Here is a 21,210-nt window from a genome sequence, read left to right on the forward strand (position 1 = left end):
TCCAACAGGGGAGAAGGGGCTCAAATGTTTGGCACTGCGATACGGACGTGGCAGAGATGTGTGTGTGTGGCCACAGAGCACTTCTCTATTCAACGCTGCTGTGTGGGAGAGGGAGGGGCTTCTCTTTTCAGAAGGCAGATCCGAGGCTCGGCGAGAGACGGCCTTCTTGTGTGACTTGTTTATCTGCAGAGAACCCACTTGCTGAAAGTGACGTCTGGTGATAGCCATCTCAACCTTGCCTCTCCCCATTCATCCGTCTCTTTTTTTTTATGTTCAAGTTAATGATTCAGGTCAAGTCATCAGTATTTAATACAAAGTGTCCCAGAGGTTTTTGTTTTTTTTAATAGGTTAAGATAGAGCAAAGGGAAACTAAATGGGCCAGCACACTACGTGAAACCAGGTAGACCACATCAGTCACACTGAAAAGCTGTAAAAGCAATAAAGAGGTTTAAAAGATGTTAATACAGGTCTTTAATCTGCACTATAAAAAAGACAGGAAATTGATTGCGCGAGCGTGGCGCTACAGTCGAGAAGCATCACACAGTCTCAAATCCAGACCGACAAGTCTTAAACTAACTGAAGTCACTATACACACACCATGTCTTCCTTAAAGCTACGACGTGTCATTTTTGCACTTTTCTGGCGGCATCCGGTGGTGAAGTTGCAACCAACTGAGCACCCGACAGGGGACACTTTATGGTGACGCACCGCTGATTCCATTTCCTGTTTCCGACAGCGTCCTGAAAACTCAACGCAAATGCGACGTATTCTGGAACTGTTTTGTGCAACAACCGTATTCAACGCGACGTAGAAACAGGGCGACTCACACGGCGGTTGGGCCCACCTCGTGTAACTATAGTTAACTCATTCAAAGTTGACGAAAAAACAACCTTTTTTTGTTGCAGGTGATTATAAATTTATGAACGCATGTAGTTATGGCCAATATATTGAATTTCTGTTAAATAAGTTCTTCTAAATATCACACGCTGTAGCTTTAAATAGATAATAAAACTACATTTAAAACATTCTGTGCACTATGAGGAAAACATTTATTTTCTCTTCCGGTGTTGCACCATGACATGTACTATAAATTATTTATTACATTCTTGTCAGTCTGAATCTCACAGCTGGACTGACCCCGTGGAAGTTGGTTTCCCCGCTTCACGCCTGCTTACAAAGCGAGTGATATTATTGCCACTTGGAGGGGCAGAGAGGGGAAAACTTTTGTGCTGGCTGCACAAAGAAGCATTATGGCTGCCAAATACAAAAAGTTGACTTTGAGTAAACCTGAAATGAAAGCGTGGGGGGGGGGGGGGGTAATGCCTAACATTAAACCAGGGACTGTGAGAAAGTCTTCAACGGCGGTTGCATACACCACGCACATACACACCCACAAGTGGATCTGGATTCACTTCCAGGGGGGTGATGTCAGAGCTGCTCCGACCAGCAACCTCTCTGCAGCTGACCAAACAGGGAGCGGAGGCCGTTCCCATAAACACCGCCACCAGCGCCATCTACTCTACCCTGCTATTACTGCCACGTGTTCTCCGGCAGAGCACCCATGGTCTCCAGGAGAACTCAGCAGCATGCACAAGCATCTCAGTTGACAATATGAATTGGTGCAATCAGCAAAAAAAGAAAAGCATCAATGCAAGGAAAACAATACGACGGGGATTGGGAGGTTTCCTGCCTCGAGGTCTCAGACATCGCTGACGGATACAGTAAACATCTCCCTTTTTTTTTTCTTAACCCTGAACACAATATGTGCTCCAGACATGCAAAGTAAGCCCTTTTGGATCCACCGCTCCTGCGGGAGATGAGTGAATATTGGGAGTCAGCAGAAACTGAATTAAAAAACGGTTGCTATCGCAGGAAGCCTCCCTGTGAGTTCACAGGTTCGGCCGGGGGGGAGACTCCTGGACAACAGCTGGAGGAAAGACTGAGTCACAGGCCTCCCCCTTCTCCACCCACTAGTGTTTATAAACACACATACATACACACACACACACACACAGCAAATATAGTTGTCTTGATGCAGATATATATACAGTATATATATAAATATATATATATATCTTCCTAAAAAACTGCTTTATGCTGAAGGTACATACACTGTGATGCTTCATAAACACACATACTTCACGCTGAGCTCCACTAAATCCTTGTTCTCGACAAAAGGAGAGTGACGGTGAGTCGATTCAACCCTGCTTCAGGAGAGGACCTATACACTGTCCAGCAGCATGAACCAATGGCGTCCACTTGTTTTATCAATAGCCGCATTTGTGTCTAGACTCTGTGAAAACAGCTTTGGGGGGGAAGAGTAGGGGAGTGGACAGCCCAGTGGAATGACACATCATTCATCCCATGGTTATCATAGTTGGGATTAGTGGAGACACCGTCCAAAGACGAGAGAAATGGTGGGCCGGAGGGTGACAAAAAAAAAAAAAAAAAAAGAGCGGGAAAAGGACAGAAACAAAGCGGGAGGTTTGCGGGTTTTCTCTTTTTATGAAGGTCAAAGGCAAACCGGCGAGGCCGCAGGCATCTGGCCGGTGGGGGGACTGGTTCACTGGATGTAACGGACCGGTATCCGCGGCTCTGTAAGGCTGTGATCAGCCAGCCGACCACACTCTGTTATATAACAGCAAAACCCTCCAGACCACTCCACCACACAGTTCAGCCCCTCTCTCTCTCTCTCTCTCTCTCTCTCTCTCTCTCTCTCTCTCTCTCTCTCTCTCTCTCTCTCTCTCTCTCTCTCTCTCTCTCTCTCTCTCTCTCTCTCTCTCTCTCTCTCTCTCTCTCTCTCTCTCTCTCTCTCTCTCTCTCTCTCTCTCTCTCTCTCTCTCTCTCTCTCTCTCTCTCTCTCTCTCTCTCTCTCTCTCTCTCTCTCTCTCTCTCTCTCTCTCTCTCTCTCTCTCTCTCTCTCTCTCTCTCTCTCTCTGGTGCTGCCACGTAGAGACACGGGGAGAAAGATCTACAGTACCATGCAGCCGGCAGAGCAAATGTGTCCTGCTCAAATGTGGCAAGAGCTGAGGAGCGGAGGAATCCGTTAAAGCTGCTCTATTAGTCAAGACCGTTTGTTCAAAACTTGCGCTGGTTTTAGTTGTGCTGAGTCCAAAAAACGGGGAGCGCACATAACCAATGATATATCTGCCTTCGGGTGAGGTCACCGGCAGGGAATCTCTCCAGAGCACAGGAAGAAAAGTGAAGCCATGAAAAACACTGCGAACACTTTCATCCACTGAAAGGTGAACTGAGCGAGGATGAACCTTTTCAGCACCTCCGACGGATCCACACTCTTTTCACACAACAGTTACACGTGTGACACATGTCTTCTGAATGTTTATTCAACCAAACTGATGACAGCATGACAGCAGTGACCTTTTTGTGTTACATAATCCTACTGCCACCTGCTTTCTGTTTCGTGGGTTCTCGTCACCCCTGCACAGCCAGATTATTCTGTGCACGATACGTGGTAGTCTGTAAAAACAATATGTCAAATGACAACCAATCGAACCCGGTGAGACATATAACAGTATCCATCATATATCCTCATAAACAATACAGCTACATTTGGTGCTAGGAACACCACAATTTATTATGTCTTGAACGTATTCAGGAGCTGGATTTTTTGGGGGGAAACGGTTTTCCAGACATCTGATTTCAAACACGGCCGAGCTGTCAACATCAGCGAAGCGGCACATTATTCTACGGTAATCAGATGTGGATGTCTCAAACAATTAGAGGAAGGAGAAATTAAAGAACAGATAGAACCGAGCCTTGTTCTAGTTCCACCAGAATCTCCACCCACTGCTCAGATTTTCTTCAGTGACTGAAATCAGGTCAACCACAGCTACCTTCATGAAAAACAGACATCAACCGATTTTGCCTCTGGCTATGTGAGGATAACCAATCCAAGTTTGTTAAATCTTTGCCAGATGCCAGACAGGTCGTAGACTCTGAATCAGAATCCTCTCATTGCACTTTGATACATTGTATGATGCTACGGTGCTTCTTCAACCGTGACCACTGGGTGAGAGAAACACTGGAGTGTCACTTTTCAACTCTTAGAGCTCGTACATCAAAAGCTTGAAGTTTTCACTGCAAAATTCTGTTTGCATGAATGGGAATAGTTCAGAAGATACTGACAACTTGACACCTAAACACAACAAGCGGGCTCGTCGAGACGGGAGGACCTGTGTTCGAAATACCCTTAGTGTGTTTAGGATGTTCTGCTGTCCTGTAGATACATAAACTGTAGTTTAAACTGGAGCACAAGGTGGAAGATTGAATAGACCTACAGCAAAGATAAAGCTTATCCTTTAATAAATGTAGAAGTCTTGTTCTGTCCAACTTGTCTGTCTGTCCATCCGTCTGTTCAATAGGCAGAAGCTTAGTGTTGTAAGTCATTTATTTGTCCCTTTTTAAATAATTTCTTCAGGTTGCATGGTGGTACAGTGGTTTACACTCTCACGTCACTACAAGAAGGTTGTGTGTTCGAACTTTGCGGCCGACCAAGACCTTTCTGTGTGGAGTTTCCTCGTTCTCCCTGTTCAGGGACCTTTGTTATAATGAATTAATATCAGATTTTTTAGGGAAATGTTTTACATGGAAAGTATCTAGAAAATGAATATGCAATTAGCACTTTGAATCACATATTGGTATTGGCCTTCAAAACCCCTCTGTGGTCAAACTCATGAGGTCATGGAAAGTGAAAGAACAACAGGTGTTAAACCTGTGTGCAGTCTTTAGTGGTTCTTGACACACAGCAGAGGCAGCCAACCAAACCTTTAGGTTTAGACACATGTGATGTGTCCTTGTGTCTCTTCTTACATTTCATTACATTAGATTAAGTGGATAAGTGAGTGCTGGAGGAGTGATAAAACGAAAGAGAGAAAGAGGGAGCAAAGAGCCAAATGAATGCATTCATTCATACTAGTATATGCGGCCATGAATCTGAATGGAAGTGAGCAGTGGACTGGTTCATGTCCAACACAAATACTGACCCTCAAACTCAAACTACTGACCAACGTCCACCTTTAACTCTCTCATTCCACCTATAGAGACCTGTGTGTGTGCAATCTTGAGAACATCACTGCCGTCAATCACCCAGCTGTTTCCGTGTATGACGGAATATCTCATCTATCTCATGCATGCTTTTGGGGGCTCAGCGTCCGCTTCAATCATCTGAAATTGCACAACCCATATGGAGCCCGACTGCAGATGTTCTTGGATTTCAAGAGGGCAAATTCTGCAAGTTTCATGGTTAAACTTAAACCACGTCTTCTTTGAATAGCTACATATTGGACTGCACAGGAATGCACTTCCTGATTTGAAGGAAGCGAGCCTAATGGCTCCGCTGCACACATTGTTCCCGATGGCCGTGGCAAGTCATCCTACACTGTATAAATCGTACAGGCATCGGCAATCAAGTGGAAACAGTAGCAACTTAAGACGGCCATCTATCCCGAAAACAGAGTCATCCCGCTGTGGTGACACAGCAGCTCGCATGTGGCCTCACAGAAACGAGAGCTAAGCTGCGTCTCAATACCACATAATGACTGTAACCAGGCCTTGAGTATATAGTGCATCCACAACACAGCTCTATGACTTCTTCTTCATTGAATACCAGAGAGGATGGAACAAACTTTCATTCTCAGATGTCATTGTTCATGTTACAACACAAAATGCCCCATTATTGTTGTCTATTCAAGAACTCTATGGCTCAGAAATACAGTAAATCAGGCCTTAGATACAGAAGCAATACTTGTTCAAACCAATTGCTGCTCTTTGCCTCATCGTAGTATTCACTGTCGATGAGAAAAACCTAAAATATTACAAGTTTTATCCATTTTATTATACATTTTTAGTGTGTATATGATGAAACACAATTATCTCACAGTCCTTGGGGATGGAGGAGGAACTCACAGCTCTGTAAAAAAAAAAAAAAAAAAAATGTAAATGTGGTGTTGAGATAACTCCAGGACATTGAGGAAACCAACCCAACAAAAAATCAATACATATAAATAAAAATCTATTAAAAGGAAGGATTTTGCTTTCTTGTTGTCGTCAAATATTTTCTGTCAAATTGGAAGTTGACTGTTGTCAGTTGTTAGTATAATCCTGTTTAATTTGATGCTAGATCAAACATTTCAAGTATTTTTCTCTTTTTTTGGCTGACAGCCACTTACTAAGAAAAAGAAAAATGCATCACGTGCACCGAAGTATGGACTGTAAATACATGACACAGTACACATGATTAGTTGAATCCAACATTTCAAAATCTTTAACTCCCCAAAGAAGAATTCAGCCTTTGCAGTCGGGTTACACTCCCCTGGGATGAGTAGAGGTTATTCTAGATGAACAATTAACCTGAACCTTTCCGCTGGGACGTGACCTCACTGACACAATATGCTGCGTGTCATATGCTAATTCATCATACTGTTGTCAAACTGCTATCTATATACACACCACCTCCCCCTCAAACAGTGCTGATTTCTCTGACCCAGTCCTCCACAAATGAAATGGCTTCTGCATACATTTCTGTTTTGTTTTTGTATCTGCTTACGTTTAAGAAAGTAGACAAGCATGAACAAACAGTCATCTGTGTGGCTTTGCTTTTTCAAAATAGCTCAATCAAGGATTTCTCTGAAAGTAGAGCCAGGAAAAGAACGTCACACATTATCTAATGGAGTGGGCGGAAGAGTTGGGCTGACACCCGGTTCACATATGTTCACTGGGAGGCCGTCAGAAGAACAAGTCAAAAACAAATGTAAGCAGGTGGCTACCTAAAACGCCTGTAAACTTCTGAGAATGCAAACAAGGTGTCAAAAAGAGTCTGAGAAGTCGCACTGGGTTAGACATTTGCTTTAATGTACTTCGATCAAGGCAAGTCTGAACATGCTGAGTGGCAGCCTCGACATCCAGGGGGACAAGAGGTGAGGGTCTGCAGCAGCAATGTGACCATGAAGGTCAGAGATGTCTGTGCTCATTTCCCGTGGAGGTGAAGAAGTACTGACACGCACTACTGAAGGCAAATAAAAAGGCCTTCAAACGAAGTGACATCGGTTCAAAAACAGCACACATGCCAGGGAATCATATGCAAGTTATTTGGACTCACCGGATGTGGACCAGTGGGTATAGGCTTCCCACTGGGCGCCTATTTCATGGGGCGTTCTCCTAACCTTCCGCCACCGGCCCATTACCCTTTTCAACATCCCCTTTTGCTACAGGAAACAACAACAACCTCCAAAATGCAACCTAGTCATTAAAAATAGCAGGTTTTGTTGTGTCTTTTATTGTTTTTGTAGTGTTCTCTTTGCAGAGAATTAGCCACTTTAAGGACAGTGCTCGCCTTCCCTTGTGCAAATGTTGCACCAAAACAAGTCGCTATTTTGCACAGGCACAGACTTCGCTGCAACCCAGTGTTCGTGCTGCCAGTATGATTGTAATTGTTATTCCCCTTCATCATAACGATAATGGGTGCAGCTCTGTGGAGACAGATGCAAGACTATACTGACCCCTGCCCTCTTACAAATATGACTGGTGGTGCAACAGTTTTTTCCCTAAAAACTAATCCTTTGACACCTCACTCCTTTTCAGCTCGTCATCATGTGACACCTGACCTAAAACCAACACAGTGTGCACAGTGTCAAGCTCAGCGAAACGGTCCAACCATTTTCATTGGGCCACCTCACCTTGAGGGCCTGAGTGTTTCCTCTCATTGAAAAGAAAGAGTGAATGTTTTCTTCAACGCTCCTAATTGTGCACCGAGAGAAAATAGCAGGTTTAATTTATGGGCTGTGGCCTTCGTGCCTGCAGGTGCAGCATCAAAAATGGAAAACCTCGCGCACAACCTGATGTAAATTACTTTGTGTGTGTGGCCTGCATGCTCGAGTGCATCTGCTTGAATTTGTGTATGTGTTTGTAGGAGAAAGTAAGTGGGTGTGTGAGTGTCCACTTGGTGTTCTGAAGGGGAACCGTGAAAAACTCCAGAGCTGGTCCACGTTCTGTTAAGGGGGAAGTTCCCTCTCTCTTGGAAATTCCATTACAAATGGCCACAATGGATCTCCTGTGACAACTTCATGGTAACTCACACATTTGCTCGGGGTGCAATGAAAAGCACCACATGAAAGGGGGGAAAAATAACATTTTTGTTTCTGCTATTCCTTCAATATCAATCTATCTATGAACACGTTCGCCATGTGAAGATTTTTGGTAGAATATTACATGTCAATCACAATCCTATGAGAAATACAAGTTAAAAGTTTGTTATTTATTAGGTCAAAGGTTTTTTTTTGAGAAATTCTAGATGATGTAAATAATGTAATAATGTAATAATGACACCCTTCCAAAACTAGCCTTACCGCCATGCTGCTGTATACCTCTGTACATGTAGGACTTGAATGAATGAAAAGAAATCGAATGTATTTTTCCATAATTAACGTATGAATTCTTTTGGAGTTATGGCCAAAATGGTAATAGTGAGCTTGACTTTTGACCCTGGCCCAGCAAATTCGAGTCAGTTCATCCAAGTGCAAGTTGCCAGTTGTGATGAAAATCCCCTCCAGCCGTTCGGGAGATATCATGTTCACAAGAATGGGACAATAAAAGTGACCTTGACCTTGACCTTTGACACCTAGAATCATTCTCAGCTGTCATGGTAGGAGAGGCACAAGTGTAAGGACTGCTCCATTTGATTCCAGTGAATTGCCAGAAAAGACAGTGAGTCAGCGTGCACAACACCAAGAAACTAATGGAAATTCTTCCATTATCGATTCTATCATGTCAAAATGTCAACAAGAACAAAAAAGGCCTGGTGCAGAGCCCTAGTTTCCTTCCGCTGGAGAGAAAGTACATAATAATTGCCTTCAACCATTTCACTAATCATCTTCCACCAGAAAGATGACCAGTCATTGTCCTATCTGACCAGCCAGTTGCCAAATCAAGCAATATCTCCTGCACGGTAACAGGGATACAACATATTAGTCTCTATGGATACAGCTTCACGTGCAGGAGGTCCCAGACAAGCCCACAGTACCAATTCAGTATTGAGCAAGTGTGAAACCGCATCGTCTGAAAACTCTGCCAACATATTTTCATTGTCCCATAAAAAAAGTGAAATGCCCTTGAAACACTCCTGTCTTTTTACTGAAATGTTACCCCAACAGGTTTCTCAATCGATTTTTCAAGAAGTGATATATTGAACTCTTTACACAACATTACATATACTGTTAGTGTTGGGTGTCATCCATATGACCCACTCACACTGCCACCTGCCTCCCGTTTAACTCAAGCTCTTGTTTTTTTCCACCTCTTCCACAATGACGTACTGTATTATCCTGTATCCTGTAGTGGCTTACAAGCAATTACTATCGCCCGTCTTTCTCCTCCTCGTGTCAGTAGACCATCATTGCTCGGTGATGGACAGGACTGCACCCTGAGCCCAATAAACCTGCCAAAGGGAGAAACACCAGACCACCTGTATATGAAGAACCAGACAGATGGTTCATTCAACGCAATATGAGAGACAACAGCACTGAGGCTGGCGATCATCGCTGAACAGGGTTGAACGTAAAGTAAGATATTTAAGTTACAGTATTTTTACACAAGACCTGGACATTTATTCACAGGTAAAAAAAAAAAAAAAGCATATCAGCTGTCTGAGCCTTTAAACTGGTACTGCAAACAGTTTTCTTCAGGAAGGTTAGATTTTATAGTCCACGTCTATGTGCTGTCAACATGGAATGTGCTGCTTGGGTCATGGATGTCACATGAAACACACAAGGACACTGTTAATAATTTCTAGAGCAGAACGGAAACGGTGCCTCAATGTATACAGATTGTACAAGGCCTCCCTCAGAAAATGGGCCAATGGGTCCAACAAATATAAGTCTGCGAGATAGTAGTTGTTTTTTCTTAAACGTAGTATTGACCTGTCGAGATATCACACAATGACTAATCTCAATCTACCTCTAAAGAAAAGGCACGGTTCAGTAAAGGGTCACATGCTATAGAATACTTCAATGAAGGCAAAAGGTATGATAATGTAAGATCAATATTTTTACTTATTTTAGATCTTGAAGGTAAATTGGGGGTGAGTGTCATTTTCTCCTTGTGAGGCCGCACAGTAACAGGTTGCCGTTTTGTCTCCAAATACCGTAGGTCTTCTACTCAGGGAAGGCCAAATGGTCCCCATCTGGTTCCTGCTAAAACGGCAGCCATTGCAAGGTTCAAGAGGATTGCCCTGCAAATAAACCCATTCCTTCCTTTCAGGAAGAAGGGAAAGTGAACACATCATCTGCCACCCATCTCCTCTCGGGGTCCTACGGCCTGGCCAGGCTTTCCCCAGTAAATGCCTCCCAATAAATGTGCCATGGAAGACCTGCGAATGCCCTCTCATTCCTAAACAACTGGTCATTAGCGCACTCAAACTTTGTTCCGAGGGCCAAACGCATTCATCAGAAAGATCAGCCAGTGTTTTCTCTATCAACATGTCTGTGCTGCGCTAATAATGCTGTCAGACAGGAGCAATGAGAAGAAGCATGCTGACAACAAAATGAGGAGTGATCCAAGGCACAACCCAGCTCTATGAGAGTTTTTTTTTTTAAATGGAGTTTCAAATAAGTTTTACCACGTATCTCACTGTTGGTTTGATCTTACTCACAGGTTTAAATCACACAGTGAGTGGTGTATCTTTTTCTTGTTAAAAAAGGTCACTCGGTCCACATACAAGCCTTAAGAGACCCAAGGTGACAAATGCTGTCAGCCAAGTGCTGTTGTCGTGGTGTACACAAGGTTTTTGTTCACATGGGATTCGACACCGTGTGATCAGATGTAGCAGCAATTACTGGTTACATTCAGGGACTTAAGCTGTTTTCACACAAGCACCTTTTAGTCTGGCTAAATCCGACTTGCTTAAATTCACTTTCCCCCTTGGTGCCTTCAATTTGGGCAGGTGTGAATACAAATGCCACTGCTTACGCTGTCTTTTATTTCTATTTCTACATCATTTTTTATAATCATATCTTAGACATATTTTTCTGAAATTTTGAATTTATTTGGACTATATTTGACTTGGTTTCTCAAGACATATTTTTTTTGCAGTGTTTAAAGTTGTGTGTCCATTGCCCTGGCTTCCCTAGAATTATTATAAAAGATTACAACGTGGACTATACAACAGCACATCTCTTGTCCAAATCTGCTTCAGCGAGAGGGGACAGCAACTCGGCCTCTAATTTACTTCTCATTTTCATGAGTCGTGATCCCCCACCTAGCAACACTTGAGCTCCGAGACCGGCCCCGAAAGAAGAAGCGTCTTAAATTTCTTATCCAGAGCAAATATGCACGCGCAGGGCTCCTTAAATCAAGTGGTGTCAACTTGTGAATGTACAGACACGCTTGTTGGCCAAACAGCCTTGAAAAACCGAGCCTCTGTTGACTTAGGGAGGGCAGCCCGGAGTGGGTGGAGGAGGTAGCGGACATGCAGCGCTCTTCAAAGGCAGCCAATCCCCTTGAGGCAGCCCTTTTCATGCCGAACAGTCCAGGTCCCTTAGGAGCCTGAGTGTTCCCGGGAAAAGGTCCAAGCGTCGGATGAAATCTGCAACTCCTTGGGTCCAAAATATTCACTTTTAGTTGGGCCATTGGCATTCATTGACCATGTTCAGATTACAGTACCTGGCTTTGCCCCGGCCATGTCTGGCTGTCTGGCTCAGGAGTTTGTGACTCGCCCTCTTTTTCTCCTGGATCGTGAACACTACACATGAGTTGAAAACAAACAATTTAAAATAACATTTGCCACTTACAGAAGTACACACACTATAAGAAAAGCTACAATAAGAAGACAGCACAAAGTGAAGTGTCCACTGGCTGAACCATGACTTAATAGCACAGGAAATCCTCAATTAATCTCGTTGTGGTCTCTCAGAAGGCTAATCCTATTTCACAGAATGTCTCAAAATACCCGACTGCTTCTAAAAGGCAATGCCAAGAAGGAACAAGGATATTTTAGTGTTACCAAAGAGGGGAGAGTTAAGGCTGCATTCGCCCTCTTTCTGAGGACTACAATGGTCTCCATTCACCTCTGTGTGACTACAGTTTGGAAAGTGCTGCAACAATACTATAGATAGATAGATATAATAGAAGTGCACGTGTCAAGCAAATGTACGGGCCCCACAGAAATGCGTTTTCCTTGTTGTCACTGGGAGTTGCTCACTGATGACAGAAACGACCACCTAGATGGCAGCTGATTCTCTAAATGCACCCGGACAGTAAAAACATGGGAGGGAAAAGAATTTGTCTCTTAACAAAGCAAACGGTTTTGCTACTGGTAAAACACAGGAAAAGACCATTAACACTGTCACAAGGAATGCAGTGAGCCCATGGCAGTAAAAGGCACAGGTGACCAAAGGTATTTGGAGTGTGGACATGCTGGGTGGGAGTGTTTTAATCTGAAGAAGATGAAATAAATCTACCTGTGACAACTTAATCAACTGGTCTATCAGGTTAGGGCTAATCAGTCAGAAGCTTATTTCTATATGCTACTGCAATGTGTCCTCCCTCCTGGAATTTAATTTCCTGGAAGGACTAAGTAGTTCCGTCGCCAATGGCAAATAGGTGTACTCAAAGTTTTTTCGAAGGCACATTTGTACCGTCGACTACAGTTTCATAACGGCCTGTTAACTATTCCTCTTTTGCGGATCGGTTTACATTCCAACAGAAAGGGTAAGATAATGGCTGCAGCTCCAATAATAAGCCGCGATAGCTTAGCACATTTTGGCCTCTCCTGTTCACTCAGAGTTCAGCGCCATCAAAACGACTAACCATTAGACAAAGGCACAAATTTGTTTGTCAAAATTCACAAAAGCGGAGCTTGGCATATAAAATATTTGTGATGGCAGCAGTGTAATTTGTAATTGATCTTAAATGCTGCTGTGACTGGGCCTGTAGTGCTTTATCTGACTTTCTGTTTTTGCATTTTCTAGATGAAATCCACGAATTCTAACATCCTCATTTGTTTGTATGCGGTTGCAACTACACAATGGCAGCCAATCAACACACAGTCAGTCATCAAGTCTCCTCTCAAACCCTGAGAAAACCTTTTGTGCGAAACGGTCATACATCCACAACATGACGCTGAAACTAAATACTACCTTTAAATTCTTGCTGCTCGATCTGCAACAACAGTCAGAGCCCTCTTCCATCACTCTAATATAACAGACAAAAGCAGCATTGAGGAGCAGAGGAGTAGAAGAAGACGGGGGGGGGGGGACTGAAAGACGGGGGGGCGATGCTTGAGATGAGCTTCATAGGAAGGTGACGAGGCTCCGACTGTCTCCCTGTCTCTGTCTGGGACAAGCTAATGACTTCTCCATTGTGCTCACATGAATGAGGACCATCTTCCAAAAAACACAAAGGTGAGCTGAGGAGAGGAGGGCTATTTAGAAAAAGAGCTGCTGCGGAATAAACTCAGCGTCAGGTGTGTGTGTGTGTGTGTGTGTGTGTGTGTGTGTGTGTGTGTGTGTGTGTGTGTGTGTAATATCAATGTGTTCAGTTTATTCAAGCCAATCTTGAGGAAAACACTGATAAAAATCACTTGTGTCTGCAGGTTAACAACTAATTCAATCAGTTTTTGAATATGTCAGAGTGTGTGTGTGCGTGTGCGTGTGCGTGTGTGTCGGGTTAGCAGGTTGGGCACTGGAGCAGAATAAGGGTGCACTCTCTTTCTGTCTGGCCGATTCACTCCAGTCCATCGGAGGAATGTCTGGTCACTAGCAATGCGTGCGGTCGCCCTGAAACACCTGGACACACCTGTGACAACCTGCGCACACACACACACACACACACACACACACACACACACACACACACACACACACACACACACACACACACACACACACACACACACACACACACACACACACACACACACACACACACACACACACACACACACACACACACACACACACACACACACACACACACTCTCTCATACAGTGTACACTCATATTCACTGAGCTCTGCGGTCCACCCATAAGGGAGGGGGATTGACAAGTGCAGCTGCTCTGTACGAAGCCTGAACAGATGAAGGTTTGTCCCATTTTCACTGCTCGGTTTAACGTAGCCTTGTAATCCGATGACCGTCATCATCCTCATCATCCTCCTCGAGTTCAACCTCAAATAACCACTGTGATCCACTGAACAACATATACACGTCTTGATTAAAGGTTTGAAAGTTGTTTGTGTGAGGTACGGCGAAGCAGGGCCCAAAGGCAGGTGCAGTAAAAACAAAAAGGCAAAAGAAAAAAGAGAAGTGAAAATGAAAATAACAAAAATCCAGTATCAGGAAATCCATATGGGGAAAATCAAGGGGAGCAAAACTGAGCAGAACATCACAGGAACTAGAACACACCGACTGACAAAGGGAATCACAGAAACATATATACACAAAGGTAGGCAGCGCTAATTGAACACAGGCGAAACACATAGCAGACAATAACAGGAGGCGGGAGACACGAGAAAAGTGACAGAAAACAAGAGACAGAAGAACAGGAAAACGACAAACTCAAGATTCAACAAACACAAGGCATAACAAAAGGGTATCTAAGGCAGAGACACACAAGGAGAACCCAAGAGTCTTTTCGTAGAGTTCACATGGGGCAGAATCGTGACGGCGATTGCAGCGGTCCATGGGAACCTCGTCCAGCTGTAACGCTTCATCAGCACAAAGTCTTGACTGTGCAGGAAAACAAACTCGTGTCCTCGTGTCACGCCGACACTGTGACTCAGTGGGAATAAAAGTTCCAGACAGCACGGGCTTAAGTCAGCGCCAGATCCTCCAGGCTGCTTTCTCACAGGCACCTTTTACCAATTGTGACACACGCACTGTTATGAAAACATTATCGGGCCTTCACCGGAGATACAAGACCGGCTGGAGAACATTACGTCTCATGTGGAAAACTCGGCAAATCAGCCAGTGTGCAGAAAACCAGCAAAGCTCGACACATGCCCCAGAAGAAAAGAGAGACACGCAGGAACTCACACACAAACTTTTCCTCTTTAGAATTAAAAGCTCTGCACTTTTGTTGCCGGTCGTTTATTTGTTGCTAAATCTGTTGATGTGGGTCTCGGTTAAAGGAGAATTTAAAACTGGTGGCAGGGGGGGGGGGGGGGGGAGCAAAGAATAATTCTGGGAACCAAAGTCGATGAGTGTATCAGCCAATCCAGAGTGAATCTAACATAAGAGCCTAATGACTTCCAGCTGGTACGACGGTTATCAGGGCCGTCACCATTTGGCATACCAGCACATCCCCAGTGCCCAATCAGATGCAATTGTTGTTCCGCTCTTGCCAAGACATTGTTTGTCTTCCATCTGACGGGGGCCATCTTGCAACGTCATATGTGGAGCCTGCGGTTACAAATGGGGCATCCCATTGCAGTATACTGTCTGGGCATGGGCTCTGTTTTAAACATTGTTCAGAGGCTCAAATGATGCGTAAATGTTAGTGATTCTAAAAAAAAACCTCAATAAACAAACGTTCAAATGGTTCAATTTGGGATTTAGCACCCAAAGGCATGAATGACAGCCCCATTTCTCACCCAGGGGCCGACTGTGTTTGAATGCGGGGCCTTGTGAGTCTACTATTCCCAATTGTCAAGTTGGATGTTGCCTGCCAGACAGTTGCTGTAAAACTGTAAATAAAATAAAAAATAATGATGATAAACGGTCAACAAACAGACAGGAGCTGCAGTTCTTATTCTCCTCGACCTTTATGACTGACTGCACTTGTTACAGTCGTCCTTCACCCGCGGCACCCGGAGCCAGTGAATGGGCATCTGTTGGCCGCCGACACACCGGCAGCTCAGTTCAGTGTTTGAGGTGAAACAGCATCCCTGATTGGGTGCTAAGAGCGGGGTTTTTTTAAGCAGCTTGTTGTTGTTGTTGTTGTTTTTCAAAGCCGCGGCCGTCGGAACCAGCGTCAGAGAGACGTACCGAGGGGCCGGGATTCACACAGATGCCTCATTAATGTGTGATCAAGGGAGACAGAGGGGCGTCTGTGGAGCGTGGCCAGCGCTCTCTTCCCCCCCCCCCACCGCCACAGAGGACCCTTTCTGCACCCTCACACCCCACTTCATCTCTTTATTTCACGGCGAACACACACAAAACACACCTATAATATCCGGTTCCCCCTCTGGCGAGGGAGGAGGGAGTGTTAACCAAAGAGGAAGGTGAAGCCGTGTGCGTGTGTGAGACCATGCAATCTGCTCGGCACGTACGTACATATATGTGTGTATGTGCGGAGAGATTAAAAGGAAATCGAATCCTGCCGGGTCGAGTACAGGCGGCTTTCAGCGCCGCGAGCCCTCAGCATCAATTAGCAGGTTGTGCTGTGACTGGCTCCTGTTAGAGGCGAAAGTGGACCAGCTGAGGGAGGTAAACACACCTCGTCCCCATGGGCTCGCTGAAATGAGAGGGGGAGGCCACAATGTGCCACTGCCCGGGCCACAGAAGCCCGTCTGTGCCCGGCCACTAACGCGCTTTAACAGTCATTTCCTACCTTCTCCTCCAATTTCCTCGCCCTCTGTTCATGTGCGGGGCTGACAGTGAACGGTTCACCTGGCTGCTTGAGGAGCCTTTTTTAAATGTTTGGCTGTAACTCCAACTAGTGTGTGTGTTTGAAGGAGCCTGTTGTTTTGGCCAACTAATAGGATCAGGTTGATCAGATGCAACAATCTTTCTGTATAGTGTATGTTTAGGTACTTCCTCAAACCGCAGGGTCGTCCTTTACTAACATGCATAAGCTTGAAAAAAATAAACTAATACAAAATTTAAAAAAACTAAAAATTCACCGCTTGTTTCTTTTTTCAGGTTGAACTGAAAACTGTCAACGCAGACTCCTCAAATCCTTGTATCTAAAAAGTCTGAAGACCGGTTCTCGTCTTGTGATTGATCCCGTTCAAACCGACCGTTTTAAAAGAAAACTGCACTAAGTTGTGAGCCTATGACGAGAAGCCTCCTCGTAAAAATGAAGAACAAAAGAACCGAGGCTCTCTGAACACCGCTCAAAAGAACGTGAGAGACTTGGTGTTAAGATGACTCTTCCCTTCTGTGTCTGTCACCCAAGGACCCAGATCACAACAGAGCTTTAAGAAATCAGACAAAACACAGTGTAACATCCGTGGTGGTGGTAGACCGGCCGTGCTTCCACATGGATTTAGGTCAACCTATCAAGCCCTCTTGAGGAGCCCCCCGGTGTACACTGGGTCCATTCAGGGCCCCAAGGTGTAAATTGGGATGCAAACAAACAGTTTACAGGGCCCGGTTTCTAAGCGCTGGAGCTAAAAGGCCTCCAGATTGACCTCTCTCTGTCGCACAAACAACCAGTCAAACGAGAGGTGTTTTTTTTTTTAAACAGATCAGTTCATGATCACGTTCTTCAAAAAAGGTTGGGTTTTTTTTTTTAAAGATGGCGGCACAAAGAGTGGCTCGCAACCAACAGAGCGTAAACACCGGAGCACATTTCCAACCTGAAACCTCACCCTGTTAGGCTGAAATACACAGGCTGAACACTGAACACTGTGCATTCCAAAACGCCACGACTGTGACCACCGGCTTATCACATTCAAATGTACTGTAGGGCCGGTAATGTTTACTACAGTAGGCTGTGCACTGTCATGAGTTCTTACACAAACTAATCGTGTGTATTAAGATCCACAGTGTTATGTAATACTGTCAATACTATTCTCACACCTTGTCTGCAAAGACACACACACAAACACACACACACACTGACTGTAGTTACATGTATAAAAACCCAATGACTAATCACACGTCTTTACGTGATGTTTGCAGTAAAAACAATCATCAGGTTGTGTTAAATAAACTCGGACATCATGCCGTCACAGTGCTTGTGTCTGTCCAGATTGTGTTCGTTGAGGAACTGGACTCTCCACTCTATTGTCATCCAGCGAACTTCCAACTAAAATGTAATGTTGAGGTGCCCATTTTCTCAATGGTCGACTTTATTAAAACACATTCCCCACCGGAACAAAACATGTTGCCGTTACAAAACATGCCATAATTTGCTCCCTGTTCGCCAAAATGCATCAGTGCACACACACATCTCACCCCACCACACTACGCACACTTACGCGCATGAAAACAACCATGCGCAGGTTTGATGGGCAGTACTGCGGCTCTGTCAGGAGTGGGGGAGTCATTAACTAAGCCTGACAAACAGGTGCCTGTGCAGCCGCCACAACACCCACCACCACCGCCCCTCGCCCCCCAAAAAACACGCCTGTTTGAACTCCACTGTCTCACTTATCAGCTCGGTGTTGACACCACGCAGGCTGTCAGCTCCGTCGGCCTTTGGTAAAAACTGCCCTGCGCCTGTTATCAGACTGGAACTGCTGTTAAACATAAAAGAAGGTGGGATATGTTGCATACTGTAGCCATGAATTCATCGTGAGACAAACCAGAGCACCTTCAAGATTTGCCACGGATATGTTTACAGTTTTAATGCTTTCCTGTAGCTGCCAACTACAGGGGTCATGTGGTCAGTGAGTGTGTAGAGATCAGTCAAGAGGAGGGGGAAAAAAAATAGGCCGCACAAGTGTAGTTAAAATTAGCCTGACTTTGACAAGTCAGACGGCACTTCAGCGTTTCGCTCGACTTAAGAGTGACCCTGTCACTCTGTTAAGAGATATGAACCTGAATGCACCATTTCCCCCCATGAAAAGAACTGTAGATTTAATAATGACTAAGTTTCACATTGAAAGGTTTTGTATTTGTGGGTTTTTTTGGTGTTTTTTTCTTGGGTTGACTTGTGGGAGCTGTAAAATATTAAAAGGATCCAGCCAGTTGTTTTGATGGCCAGTCAGCACCATGGACAGAGACCCGGTCACCACGGTCTGACCCCTGGGGGCCCCCCCATCCCACCACACAGACCAGGGGAAATCACTGGAAAGGCTCAAAGGCCGCCAGGGGCTCTTTTGTTAAAGACACGTTCACAGCATGGGGGGGGGGGGGGGGGGGGGGGGGGGGGGGGGGGGGGCGATACGCAAAAACAGCAAACGCTCGTCCTAAGAATCATGTTAGAAAACTCTAACTGAACAATGTGCAAAATGAGGATTTTGTTTTGGAATTTTACCGTCAAAGAAAGGAAATATTGAAAGTTATATGTTGTGATTTGTGCGTGGGTCTGCACTAAACATGTGGGTGGAATAGCCTGCGATCCGTAGGCCGCGGGACAACTCCGCTCCGCCATTTATTACCGGCACGTTGTGACACATCTTCTGAAGCTTTATCAAACAACTGCATCTGTGACTTGGATGTTGCACTTGGCCATAACGCGATCTTTTTTGGACAGTAGGCCATTGTTCCCGCCGTATGCTTTCGCCACAGTGAGAAGAACATGCAAACTTCTCCCCTGCACCTCGTGACCCGGGGCTGTCAGGAAGCTGCTCAGCATGATTAGTTGCATCATGACGTAATGAAGCAAATCCCGACATTGTTTTGTTCCAATGAGAAAGAAGCAGAAGGTTTAATCAAGCTTCAAGCATAAAATATTACATAGCAGTTTGTAGAGGCAGGGGTGACTATGTCTTTATCTCAGCTTTAAACAATAATGCCATTGTGTGTGTGTGTGTGTGTGTGTGTGTGTGTGGCCTCTTTAAATCTAAATATAACCCAGTGTCTAAAGCTGATACCTAAACCTCCTGGCTAAATGCTGCGTTCACTGGCTCCTCCAGGGCCCCAGCAGAAAACAAACAAACAAACAAAAACAAATTGTGTGTTGAGAAGTTGTTTTTGTTTACCTCGTATCTCACACATTCTGGGTGGCGGCTGCTTATTTAGTGAACACAGGCCAGGCGGCACGTGTTGGCTAGCTTAAGACAGCCGCATTAAGCTAGGTGTCGATCTGCACCATTAGCCACTTTAGCAAAACTATGCTAGTTAGCCTTAGCCAAAAAAGTTAGCTAAACTTCGTGAATTACACAACCACACGCACGGACGCACACACACACACACACACACACACTCGCACACACACACACACACACACACACACACACACTCACACACACACACACACACTCAAACACACACACACACACACACACACACAGATTCACACACGCACACGCACGCGCACGCGTATCCCCCTCCTCCAGTCCGACTGACACTTTGAAAAGGTCTGCCGTTTTCCCACAGCGCCTGAAGGCAGCAGCTAAGCTCCGCGAGCCTGGTCGTTTCACAGAACAAAACGAGTTGGCCAAAAAGAACCTCACTCTGCGCGCGAGTGTGTGCGAGTGTGTGTGTGTGTGTGTGTCCCCGCTCACCTTGTTGAGGTGGGGGCTGCGGGTGACATCGTAGCCCCTCTTCTTCGTGTACACCGGGGTTTTCCCGCTGCCGCCCTCGGACCTCTGCATCTCCGTCTCCTGCGACTCCCGTCCGCCCCGACCGCGCGGTGCTGCCATGTTGTCGCCTCTTTAAATAGAGCGACGCGAGGTGACCTATTGTGACCTCAACAAGTGGAAAGGGCTTCAAGTGCAGCGTGCACGGCTCAGGTCTCTCGTATATAGATATGGATATCTATATGTGAGAGAGGGAGAAGAGCCGGAGGCAGCGTCTTTTATCAGTGAGCCTCCTTTTTTTTTATTGTTACCAATTACTCACTGAGGTCACCGGGGCATCAGGTGCACAGTTGTTGGAAGCACTGTTAAGAGATGTGAACCTGAATGCACCATTTCCCCCGGAGAAAAGTACTGTAGATTTAATAATGTCTAAGTTTCACATTGAAAGGTTTTGTATTTGTTTTTTTGTGTGTTTTTTTCATGGATTGATTCGTGGGAGCTGTAAAATATTAAAACGTTTGGATTAGGCCCGCAGGGTTATACATATTTTTTCATACCTTTTTTAATACAGATATGTGACCTGAAGACTGTATAATTTTTGGAATGCTGATTTTGATTGTATGTGATTTGTATGTTTTTGTGAAAGCATTATGTGAATCTGCTTCTGAAAGGTGCTATATAAATAAAATATCTTATTATTATTATTATATTAATGTGAATATAATAGAAAATCCTATAATTTCAACTTCAAAATGAATCATTTACGTTCTATCTTCACTCATTTTAAACGGGGTAGCATTAAACGTAAATTGAATAAAGTGACCATACATACCACTATCTTTGTACACA

The 21,210-nt window shown here is 44.8% G+C and overlaps 1 protein-coding gene across 1 annotated transcript in view; it reads right to left on the reverse strand.

Moving 5' to 3' along the window:
- me1 (malic enzyme 1, NADP(+)-dependent, cytosolic) overlaps positions 1–20,630 on the reverse strand; it is a 67,216-nt gene extending 46,586 nt beyond the window's left edge. The window contains exon 1 of the mRNA XM_035637670.2: positions 20,347–20,630. Within this exon, the coding sequence (XP_035493563.2) occupies positions 20,347–20,484 (138 nt within the window). The 5' untranslated portion in view covers positions 20,485–20,630. The remainder of the gene's footprint in view (positions 1–20,346) is intronic.
- Positions 20,631–21,210: the final 580 nt, after the last annotated feature.

This window comes from Scophthalmus maximus, chromosome 1, assembly GCF_022379125.1.
Source record: "Scophthalmus maximus strain ysfricsl-2021 chromosome 1, ASM2237912v1, whole genome shotgun sequence".
Lineage (NCBI taxonomy): Eukaryota > Metazoa > Chordata > Actinopteri > Pleuronectiformes > Scophthalmidae > Scophthalmus > Scophthalmus maximus.